The following is an 11,913-nucleotide window of genomic DNA, read 5'->3' on the forward strand; positions in this document are numbered from 1 at the left end:
TCTGCTGCCTATTTCTGTCCGGTTTCCTGGGAAAGGGCTAGTCCTTATCTTCAGCTGCTTACTTAAGAGTCTACCCTGCACGGATGGAATGCACCAGCTTAAGTGAGAACAGACTCATTTGTGGTATTGGCCTAGCTGTGCATGCGGACAAACTAAATCAGAGCAGCACAGGATGGAAAACTTAGTAAAAATTTCCAGTGAGTCTGGGTGGTAACAGACCCCATTCTGCTTCCTCAGTAAAAAGGAGGAGAGCTGGGAAGGGAGGGCATGGGGCTGAGGGGGGTGTGCAGGAAGCACACGGATGGGCTAAAAGCAGCACTAGGGCCTGGGGAGCCTGCCACGCTGCAGGACAGGACAGGACAGTACAGGACAGCCCTGTCACTGCCGCGGGCAGGCTGCAGGCTGCAGGCAGACACGCAGACACACACACGCACGCACGCACACCGCCCGGCCGGCGCCGGGCTGCAGGCCCACACACAGCCGCCACCACTCCGCCGGGAGCCCACAATGCACTGCGCCGCTCGTGCCCCCGGCATCCCAGCATGCCCCGCCGCGCTGCCCCAGCATATCCCAGTGTGCGTTGCGCCGCAGGCCCCCTCCCGCCAGGCTCCGCGGCCCTCGGGTTGCCCGCCGCTCGCCTGTCCGCGCCCGCCGCCGCCGCTGCCACCGCCACCCGCCCGCGCCGCGCTCCTTGCGCGCGCCGCGGCCCTTCTTGGCCCGAGGCGGCCCCGGCGGCAGCGGGCGAGGGCCGGCCCCGTGCAGGCACCGCGAGGCAGGCGCGGGGGCCTGCGGGCGGGGGCGGGGCAGGCGCCGCGCAGAGCCACGCGGGGCAGCGGCCGCGGAGCTGGCGGCGGCGCCATGGGGGGGCTAGAGAAGAAGAAGGTACCGGCCGCGGGGACCGGGCGGGCGATCGTTCCTCGCACTGCTCTCCCCGCCCCCCCCTCCGCCCCTGCACTGGTGCTCAGTGGCACCCCCCGCGCCCCCACACCGGTGCTTGGTGGCTCCGTCCACCCCGAAGCCGCTATGCGATGGGCCTGTTTCCCGCCCCGGAGCCTGTTGGCCTCGTGTCAGTTCCCGGTGGTCCCCTCCCTCCCCTCTTCCCCCGCGCCGGAGCCCCGTGGGCCCCGTCGCGTCGGTGCCCGCTCCTAGCTCCGCTCTCCCATCCCCCAGAAGCTGGGAGCTCCGGGGGCTCCGGGACCCCCCCCCCGACTCGGTCTCCAGGAGCCTTCGGGTGCCTGACCCGGTGCCACCCCACGTGGCCCAGCAGCCTTTGCAGCGCAGCCTGGGGCTTGACCGGGCCCCCGGGCTGCCTCTGCGGGGCAGAGCGCAGTCTCTGGTGCCGGGAGCACCGGGCTCCACGTGGTCCCTCCCTGGATCGCTCCCTGGAGCTGCTGACATTCACCCTTACCCTCTCCGCAGTACCAACGGGGATCAGCCACCAACTACATCACCCGCAACAAGGCCCGGAAGAAGCTACAGCTGAGCCTGCCGGACTTCAGGTATGCTGGGGGCTTTGAGGGCTGGCTCCTGGTACTGCTGGCCTGTCCCTGCAGACACTGCACCACTTTGGTTCACCGATAACATACCTGGCAGCTGTGGCAGTCCCACAGTTTCATTTTTCTCACACACACCTTCCCAGAGCAAGGGAGTTTCCTGTCTGTGAGTTTATTGCTCAGTCTGTGTGTAGCTTTAGAGGCGTCTTTTGCTCAGGGACTAGGACACTGGCCAGCAGTGGACGTAACCGTAGTCAGTTCATGTGGGGCATCTGAGGCTCTGTGTGTAAAGCAGAGCATCACATTGTCCACAGGAACTGTGTCACATGTTCTCTGAACTCAAGTGTTTGCTTGGGCAGCCTGCTGTATATCAGGAATGATAAAAGTTCATAGTCTAAACATGGGGTCACCTCTGAGAGGCCTTTCTGAAGTTCTCTGTGAAAACAGTTGTTCAAAGCAAGTAGATTGAATCCACACTTTTAGCTTGTGCATACCTGGGATCCCAGATGTGATTTGGAAACTTGTGGTAAATGCATATTTATCCCTCAGAATCAATTCAGAGACATTTGTATCCCTCCTAGGAAATACTATAGAAAGGGTTCAGGAAGGTGATGTTTCTGTGTATGCCATTGCAAAGCCCAGTGGTGCACCAAGGAGTTGACAGTCCCATGTGCTTGTAGGTGTTAGGAAGTAGATAAGGAAATAAGCAGAATTCTTCACTGCGTGCCTAATGTCTGTGGAGACAGGCCACAGCCTGCGAATCTTGGCTGTGTCCTTCTATAGGAGCATAAAGCAGCCAAACGGAGGGGTTTATATCTCTGCGGAGGTGCTCTGAACAGCACAACAAGGTTAGAGGAAACCAGTGCTTTAGCCAAGAGACTAAGGTACATGATTGCCTCAGAAGGATGATAAATCCTGCCCCTGCTGTGTGTCGGGCAACAGCTGTGCTCAGCAATATGGAATGATCTTGTCTGCTCCCAGAAGCAGCACCAGAAACTTCTTGGGACACCACCTGCCTCGCACACACACACACACACATGCGCGTGTGCACACACACACATACACTGTTGTGAGATTCCAGTGGGAGAGTCGTGCAGTGTGTACTGGGGGATTCCCAGGGTGATGTGTCCAACACCAGTGCAGTGGTGTCATACTGAGACCACGGAGATGCAGAGGGCAAATGGAGCATAGTAACGTGTCTTAAACGTCCTGGTGTTTCAGACTGCGGAGTTCAGCTTTTTTCTTTTCCCTTGAGAGAGGGAAATGTGACAGTGAGGGTCATCTTAGTGCTATAGAAAGGATCTGAGACATTTTATTTCCCAGACAGCCCAACTTTGCTTCTGCATCACTTTAAACTTTTCTACCAGATGACATAGGATAAAATAGAAATGAAAAGCTCTGCTACATCTTATTTCACTTGATGAGTGGATATTGAGATCCAGCATGTTTCATCTACATCTCCATTAACAGGCGCCTCTGTATCCTGAAGGGGATTTACCCACATGAGCCCAAGCATAAGAAGAAGGTGAACAAAGGCTCCACTGCAGCAAGGACTTTCTATCTTCTCAAAGATATCAAATTCCTCCTTCATGAGCCCATCGTCAACAAATTCCGGGAGTATAAGGTATTTATGGTGTGCGAGAGCTTTGGAGATCGTGTTTGGGGGGCCTCTTGTGGCTGTACCTGAGATGAGGTGATGAGATCATCTCACTTTGAGGCTGTTGTCCCTTGTTTCCAGCTTTGGTGAGTGCAGCCCTGCAAGTTGAGCTGGCTTGGCTTATTTCTGCAAGGCACGGCAGAGCTGAGCTGGCTAACCATGTGTGCCAGTGAAGCAGGGAAGTTTAGGGGCTTGGCTGTGATAAACAGCTAGTTAAGTTGCTTCCAGCTCTTCTCCAAGAAGCTGCACGGCAGCACCTTATATCTGAAAGCTGTCCTTGCACCGATCAACAGCTCATGCAGCTCGTCAGAGAGGCACTTAGGTCGAAGAGCTGCATTTCTGTACCGTGTGAGGCAGGCCTCCACTCCCTCCATCTCCTCCCTGGAAGAAATCCCTAAGTCTCCTCCTCTCTGCCCTGCAGGTATTTGTCCGGAAACTCCGGAAAGCATATGGGAAGAGTGAGTGGAGCACTGTGGAGCGGCTGAAAGATAACAAGCCTACATACAAACTTGACCATATTGTGAAAGAGAGGTGAGCCACCACCTGCTTGTTGCACTGCAGCCTTGACATTGGTGTGGAGGAGGTGCAGGAGAAGGATTCTCACGAAAGAGGATTATTATCAACAGTATTATCAACTGGAGCCTGTGGAGCCTTTGCTGTATCCATCCACCTTTAGGACTCCAGCTCCTATGGCAGTTCTGGGAATTGTTTGACTGGTAAACTGCTGTTTCTGAGTTAGTGGAGGAGGATACAGCAAGCTGTGTGCTGGCTGTAGCAAAACATTAGTGAGCAGGGAATTCCTGGCCTTTGTGAAAGGCTCCAGTATCTCTAACGAGATGCTGAGAGCTCTCCTCCTCTCCCTGAGTAGTGTTTTCTCAGGTCGCCCTTGGAGTAAGGGCTAGTGGAGAGTGGATCATAGTAATAGGAGAGGAGGGAAGGATCCACAGGAGAGGGAACCTGCTCTGGCAGGCTTGTTAGTCATCCCAGTGGTGCCTGGGACCTGGCTGCGCTTAGGCAGAGAGGGAGGCGATAAATACCACTGAGAGACAGACACTGCCCCAGAAAGAGTTGTGCTCTGAAAGTTGTATGGTTCAGGCAGCCTGCACCTGGCTGCCAGACTGCTGCTTGAGCAGTGAGGCCGTGCTTTTCCTGCTGACCGCAGTATTTAACTGTGCAGCTTCTGGCAGGGTCTCTTATCCGGCTAAGGAGCACAATGGGCCAGCTCACAGTACCACCGGCCACGTGCCTGCTTGTCCTCAAGCCCTGAAAGGTGACATTGGCCCAGGCCAGATTTATTAAACACAACTACAGCTGACATCTTTTAGTCCCTGTCTATGTCTTAAAAACCTGCTTTCACCTAGACTCTTCCTAGCTGCAGAGAGATATTAGACTGCCTACTGAGAGTGCAAGAATCACAGGCTCCCTGGAAGAGCTGTGTTCTTGCCCATTGAGCCCTGTCGCCCGGCATGTGGTTAAGGTTGCCTTCCCTAGGAGGGGAAACTGTATGTGCAGCTGCACAAATTAGTGTTGTCACCCCCTTGCCAGGGAGGTTCCTGGCTGTTTTGTCTTGTGTGCAGAGCATCCTTAATAACCCTAGGTAGCTCTTTGAAGGTGATTGTGAGCTCCCTGTGGATTCCCGTGGCTTGGAGGGCCATGTGGGAAGCAGATACTACAGGGTGGCACTGAGGTCCCTTTCCTTCCTAATAAGAGGTGTCCGTCAGCCCCTGCAGCTTTTTGCAGGTGCTGGTTTCTGGTAGCTCTGTGGCTGAGTTTGGTTTTCCCACTTCTCCTCCTGCCCTGGCATAGGTATCCAACCTTCATTGATGCTCTGCGAGACCTGGATGATGCCCTCTCCATGTGCTTCCTCTTTTCCACCTTCGCTCGGACAGGCAAGTGCCATGTCCAGACCATCCAGCTGTGCCGGCGCCTGACGGTGGAGTTCCTCAACTACGTTATTGCTTCTCGCTCCCTGCGGAAGGTGGGAGCTCTGGGGTGGGCCATGGGGGCTGAACTTGGGGGCTGCGGAAACAGGACAGTGGACTTTCATTGCAGAAGGGCACAGGGCCAGTTATGCTGGCAGCTTTAGACAGGGAGAGGGGTTTGGACAACCATCTTGGATGCCCTCCTCCAAAAAACCTGCTGGCTATGGAAGGATTAATGAGAATGAGCCCTGCTGGGAGCAGAGCCAAGTGCTGCTGCAGGGTCTCCCAGGGTTCCCCTCCATCTGAGCCCTCGCTCTGCTCCCTGCCAGGTCTTCCTCTCCATCAAAGGCATCTACTACCAGGCAGAGGTGCTGGGACAGCCGATCACCTGGATCACTCCCTATGCCTTCGCCCATGATGTGAGTAACTGTGTACCACATGGCCCTTGTCTTACTGTCACCCTGCCTGGGGAAGAGTTTGGGGGAGTGTCTTGCTGTTCTTGCAGTAAAGAGACAAATTAGGCTATGCCCAGCCTGAGGGTGGAGACTGAGGGTCAGCTTGGGGGTTATGAAAGGCCACAGCTGTCTTCCATCCCAGGATGGTTGTGTCCTTGTCCCCTGTGCCTGGCTGTACCAGCTTCCTCAGTTCCTTGTTTCCTTTTGCTGTCAATTATTAAAATATGCCTAACTCAAGAATTAAAGATTAACCTGGAGGAATGAGACCGAGGGCACTGAGGGAAGAAGCAAGCCAGACTCCACACCCTCCTTTCTAGGGTGGTTCTATTATGTCCTGCCAGAAAGGTCTTCTGTCCCATCTGGGCAGCAAGCTCTGCCTAGCAGGCTGCAGGGCTTGTCCAGCTCTCCAGCAAGAGCCAGAGGGGATTCAGGAGGTGTGGGACAAACTGTGCCAGGACAAGCTGCTTTGCCAAGATCAGTGGCATATGTGAGTTCACCATCACAGCGACTGTCTTGTCTTGCTCTGGATTTGTCTTGAGGTTGGCATGGTTAGGATGGAGCTTTCCAGCTCTGTGGCTTTCTGTACAGCCTGTGCTGGGGGTCACCTCCCCATTTTGCCCCAGCAGTATTGCCTGGGTGAACCCATGTTTTTCCCAGCTAGAGGCCCACCTCTTCTTAGCTTCTCCATCCGTTATGGGATGTGCTGTTCCATTTATCTGAGCAGGGGAAGTTGTGGGCTTGCAGGACTTGCACTAGTGTGGGCTTAGGGAGCAATTCAGGCTATATGGAGATCTCTTCCTGCCCAGGGTCTGACATTAGACACAAATATCCACAGACCTGATTGTGGAGAGGGCAGTATCCTCCCTTGCAGATGAGGAAATGGAAATACAGAGAACGTATTGCCTCTCTCAGCACCAGATCAGGGAGTGAGTGAGCAGCAGAGATACGAGAGACTTGTGGCTGGGCAACCTGCTGGTACCCATTCCCTGAGCTTGTGCCAGGAGAATGGGCCCTTGTCCCCACAGAGGTGGTCCAGTCTTTCAGCATTGTATCCTTATTCCTTCTGTGTGCCTGCAGCATCCCACAGACGTGGATTACCGCGTGATGGCCACCTTCACCGAGTTTTACACCACCCTGTTGGGCTTCGTCAACTTCCGCCTCTACCACTCCCTCAACCTGCTCTACCCCCCCAAGGTGAGTCAACAGGCCACCCTGGGGATGTGCCTCCCCAGCCCAAGGCCCATGGAGGCACCTGCTCTGAGCTGATGGGGAGTGGTGCCCATCAGGGCCTGGTGCAGTTGGTGGGAAGCAAGCACTCATTGGAGGGTTATGCTGGCCCTGAGCAGGGAGTGGCAGAGGGGAGGCTGTTTGGGAACTCTGGGTTTGGGGCTGTGTCCCCACCTACCTGTCTCTCTAGATCGAAGGCCAGTCTGAGGTTGAGCTGAAACCTGCGGAGGGTGAGGCGTACGCCATGGATTCGGAAAGCTACCTGGAGGTGAGGGGGTGCCACAGGGCTTGAGTTAGAAGCCTGTCTGCAAGAACAGTTGGCCTTTGCATTCTGACCACAGACCCTTTCCTGGCCTGGGATGTTGAACATGTGGAAACTGCAGAGTAGAGCCTGGTCCCTGCAGAGTGGAGGGGACTGGTCCTCATCTCCTTGCCCTTGCACACTGACCAAGAGCAGATTTGTATTCATCTTCAAGGGCCATTGCCCTCCCCCCTGTGTGACAGATAACCCTTCAGAGCCCCACTATTGGGGCTTGCAGGATGAGCCAGTGCATGGAGGAGGCTGAACTTCTGCATGGCTGGGGTGGGGGGGGGTCCTTTGATCCTTTGCTGTGAGGAATTGTCTCTGCCTTCCTCTGTGAGGCTGTCCTATCCTATCTCTGAGAAAAAACAGGTGGGTATGACAGCTTCTTGGTCTTCTCCCTCTGCAGAAGCTGTCAGCTCTGAGCGCCAGCTTGGCCCGCGTGGTGGCACCAATCCCAGAGGACGATGTAGAAATTGATGAATTCCCTGTGGAGGGGGTAAGAGCCTGGTGGGTGGTTCAGCCCTGGGCCTTGTCATGCTGTCCGCAGTGTGCCCTGTGCCTGAGCAGGGGGACTCATGCTTAAACAAGGGCTGGCACTGTGTGGTATGGTGTTGGGAGAGACCTGTGTGATCAGGATGAGGAACAATGTCCAAGGGCCTGCCAGGCAGAGAAGAGTTTACGAGGGGTTGTGTGTGGGGCGAAGATGGTCCCAGCAGAAGAGGCCCTGAGTGAGTTTGTTCTGAGCAGGAGACTGCTGAGCAGATGGATGCAAGGAAGAAGGAGCAGGAGGCCCTGGAGAAGCAGAAAAAGCTGTTTGAAGGGCTGCGCTTTTTCCTCAACAGAGAGGTGCCTCGAGAGCCACTGGCCTTTATCATCCGGTATGTATAGGATGGGTTATTCCTTGACAGCCCTACTACCCTTGCTGACTTTTTCCATCTTTTGTGATGGGGGGTTGGGACTAATCTGTCTGACATCCTACAAGCGAGGTGAACTTCAGGGCCTCTTCAGTCTGACTAAACCTTCAATGTGTCTTACTGGCAGGTGCTTCGGGGGCCACGTGTCTTGGGACAAGTCTCTGTGCATTGGTGCCACCTACGATGTGAATGACCCATCCATCACCCACCAGATTGTTGACAGGCCCCAGGTGGAACAGCAAGTTGTTGGGAGGTAAGTGAGGGCTGGTAGTTTGTCCCCAGAAAGTGGGGCCTGAGTTAGTGAGCATACCTAGCTATCCTGGAGCTGCCCCGCACTTTCCATCTGCTTCAGGTCATATTATGAAGGCATCCTGCTCTGCTGGAGTCTTTTAAGACTCATGGACTCCAGAGCAAGGGGCAGGAGGAGACAGTCTCGTTCCTTCTGCCCCACAGGTATTACCTGCAGCCTCAGTGGGTTTTCGATTCTGTCAATGCCAAGCTGTGCCTCCCCGTAGCTGATTATTTCCCTGGTGTGCTGCTGCCCCCACACCTCTCACCCTTCGTCACAGAGCAGGAAGGAGACTATATCCCTCCTGAGAAGCTGAAACTACTGGCCATGCAGAGAGGCGAGAACCCAGGTAATGGAAGGCATCAACCCCTAAGGTCTGAAGAGGAGAGAAGCCAGTCAGTTGCTGCCTAGGCAGAGCTGTATGTGCTTGTGTAGCAGACACTGCTCTAACTATCACTGTCCCTGGCTGGTAACACTGGTCTCTTCATAGATGAAGAGAGCGAGGAGGAGGAAGAAGAGGAGGAGGATGACAATGACGGAGAGGAGGAAGATGAGGAAGATGATGATTCTGAAAAGGAGGAAGAGACAAAATTGAAGAAGATGGAAGAACAGAAGACTCGGAGCAAGGTACTGTGCCGGGCAGTGAGATGGGAGCCTCAGGAGGAGACTGCTTTTGTGAGTGCTGTCCCTGCTGCGCTCTGCTCACTGTCTGGCTTCCTGGTCAAGATCCCCTTCTGTGCCATGGGACTCCTGTACCCCAATGCTGCTTGCTTGGACAATGCTGAGAGGGACTGGGACTTGACTGTAAAGCCTCTCAGCTGTCAGTGGGGCTCTAGCAGAGCAGAGGCTGAGGCCTGGGCAGCCCGTGCTGTGCCCCTAACCTCAAGCCAAGCTGTCTGAGCATCAGCTTGAAACTTGCAGGCCTGCAAGTGCCCTGTCGGTGTCCAGAGGATGGTGTCTAGCTCCACCTGCGAACTGCAGTCCTTGCATGGAGGACACACCTCCAGCCTTTTCAGTTTCTAAGGGCTTCCACCCTTGCTTTCAGAAAGAAATGGCGCTCTTCTCCAACGGAGAGATACATCTGGGCTCAGGAAACCCTCCACTGAGCTGCAGAAATCTGTTCTCTCTGCTCTTTAAACATCAGCCAAGTGAAATACAAAACTCCTTCTGGTAGACTGACTGGCCTCTAAGGCAACACAGAGTCCTGAGGATGATGTGGTTAGGATGGCCCTTGGTCCTGTCATGGCTGCTTGTACTCCCCTGTCTCATACTGATGGGCTGGGCATGGGACTGCCATGGCTATGTTGTTTCTGCAGCAGCTATCAGACTTCCATGTCCTGAGTCTGTGTTCATGAGCAGCAGCTCCTGTTCATACTCAGGGCCTGTGTCGTGCAGCTAGCCTCCTACTGCCTTGTCCAGAGGGTCTTTGTCCCTGTGATGGGACTGATTCCTTGACACTAGCGTATGTCTGTCCCTGGGGAAGGATGAGCTCCCAGCATCTGGGGTCCTGAGCTCTCTGTCTCCCTGCAGGCACTCCCTGTGAAGGTAACAGCTGGCAAGGTGCGGCTGGAGGACAAGCAGCGCCTGGAGCAGGAGCAGCAAAGCGAGGAGAAGCGTCTGGCCATCATGATGATGAAGAAGAGAGAGAAATACCTCTACAAGAAGATAATGTTCGGCAAGAAACGCAAAGTCAGAGAGGTATGAGTGCTATCTTCCCATGGCAGTGATGCTGCGCACACAGTTCTTGGCCACAGGACCCTTGCCTGGATCCCACTCCCTTGCTTGTGCTAGCTTGTCCTGAGTCAGACTGCAGTTGTTCAGAGGGGTGAGCCTGGGCCTACGCTGTCTTGATTGCTAAACCCTCATCTATCTCTACCTTGAGGGGAGGAAACAGCCTCTGCTTCTGAGAGAGTGTGCCTTTCTCTGCTCTGGTTGTGGGAGGGAGCATCAATCATGGCTACACGCCCAGCTCCCTGCCCTCCTGTGAGTGGCTGGACAGAGCTTGGAGCCACCTGGAGTGAGTTTGTTTAGTCATAGGCTGGCCCTGTTTTTACTAGGACTGTAAACATTGCAGATGCCAGGGGGTTTCCAGCTCTGCTCATTGGTGTTTCCCTCTGTGTACCTGGCCCACCTTGCTCTTGATGCTGAATGAAGATGTGGAAGGCTGAGGCTCTTCAGGGCTCTTCACAAGCATGACCCTGTCTGTGGACTATCTTGGCCCTGGCAGAACAGCTCTCCTAGAGCTCCCAACCTAGTGAGAGGATGCTGCATGCTGCTTCTTGTGCCAAGGCGTTAGGGCTGCCCTGGGTTTCTGCAGCACATGCAGCAGTAGATGGGTCCATTTCCCCCACATACAGGTTGAACGGGTGATGGGTCTGAGAGCAGAGCAGCCTTCAGCATCTCCAGATTAATCTGACTGTGTCTTGGGGGGGCATTTCTCCTCAGGCAAACAAACTCGCTGAGAAGAGAAAAGCCCATGATATGGCCATCAAAGAGGAGAAAAAGAAAAGCAAGAAGGTACGACGGGCATGATGGCACTTCCAGGGCTCCCCTTGAGGGGGCTAGCCCTGTCGTCGGCATGCAGAGGCTGGCTGACTGGACTGGCCTTGGTCCTGCTTGTAGCCAGGCCATACTCTGCAGAGACCATCTTGTGTTTGGGTGGAAATCCCTCAGCTTTGCTCTTGGGGCAAAAAATGCTAAATTAGAACATGTTCCCTGTCTGTAAATATACCTGCTGCAGTGCCTTTCCTCAGATCTCCTCTGTGCGGGCCTTCAGATAATGAATGTCAGTGCTGCCCATCTTGGCTTGTGAGTGGGATCAGTGCGACAGGCCTGGCATGAGGACTGTCGTCTTAGTGCTGCTGCTGCCACTTCTGCTTCCTAACAAGCAAGTGCAGTGAGCAGTGTCTGAGGAAGGGGGGGAGGCCAAGGGGAGCACTGGGTTGTTCAGTTTGAATTTTCACAATGTGGAAGGGGAAAAAGTCAGGCCCTTGCAGCAGAGCAGGAGGTCATCTGCAGCTGCCTGCCTTGGTTGGATGTTGCAGTGTTTCTTGGAGGGAGGGAGGCTTGGTGCAAACAGCAGGGCTCTTGCACCAGCCTTAGGGGAGTGGAGCCTGCAGCAGAGGAGAGCCTTGCCTCTCCTCAGCACAGGAGCTGCCTCCAGCATCTCTAAGGCCCTTGTACTCCCCTTCAGTGACACAGATTATAAACAGTTTCTCCTGCTATCAGACTTTTTTAATTAAAAAAGATGACTCTTTAGGTCGTTTCTTTTGTCGTCTCTTCCCTCCTGGCTATGGCAGGGCAGTGTGACTGCTGTGCTCAGTGATCTGCCCCCTGGTCCTGTATTGCTGTGACCATCATCTTATTTCTTATTGCCCTCTGTTGTGCGTTGCTCCTGGGGCAATCTTGGGCTGGATTGGGGTGCTGAGAGCTCCCCATCTCTAAGTCAGTGCAGGAACTATGCTGCTGGATTATCTCCAAAGAGCTTGTCAATAAGGGAAGAGGTGAGGGTGTTGCAGTGCACAGAGTCCCTATCCCCTTACAACAGGCAGCTCTGTAATAACCCTCCTCCAAGCAGGTGGGACAACACTGGTTTCATGCACATTTGATGCAGAGGGTGTTGTGCCCAGCAGACTCTGTGGGGCTGGTCCAA

General features: G+C 54.7%; 1 protein-coding gene across 1 annotated transcript; it reads left to right on the forward strand.

The window, feature by feature from the left end:
• The first annotated feature begins 812 nt into the window (after positions 1–812).
• PES1 (pescadillo ribosomal biogenesis factor 1) lies at positions 813–11,519 on the forward strand. Its single transcript, XM_062589937.1, has 15 exons — positions 813–882; positions 1,420–1,499; positions 2,964–3,117; positions 3,572–3,681; positions 4,957–5,128; positions 5,402–5,491; positions 6,605–6,721; positions 6,945–7,022; positions 7,465–7,554; positions 7,806–7,936; positions 8,100–8,225; positions 8,426–8,610; positions 8,752–8,888; positions 9,792–9,959; positions 10,707–11,519. Exons 1-15 carry the CDS (start codon positions 859–861, stop codon positions 10,791–10,793), a joined length of 1,749 nt encoding a protein of 582 aa, XP_062445921.1. The 5' UTR covers positions 813–858; the 3' UTR covers positions 10,794–11,519.
• Positions 11,520–11,913: the final 394 nt, after the last annotated feature.

This window comes from Rhea pennata, chromosome 17 (genome assembly GCF_028389875.1).
Source record: "Rhea pennata isolate bPtePen1 chromosome 17, bPtePen1.pri, whole genome shotgun sequence".
NCBI lineage: Eukaryota > Metazoa > Chordata > Aves > Rheiformes > Rheidae > Rhea > Rhea pennata.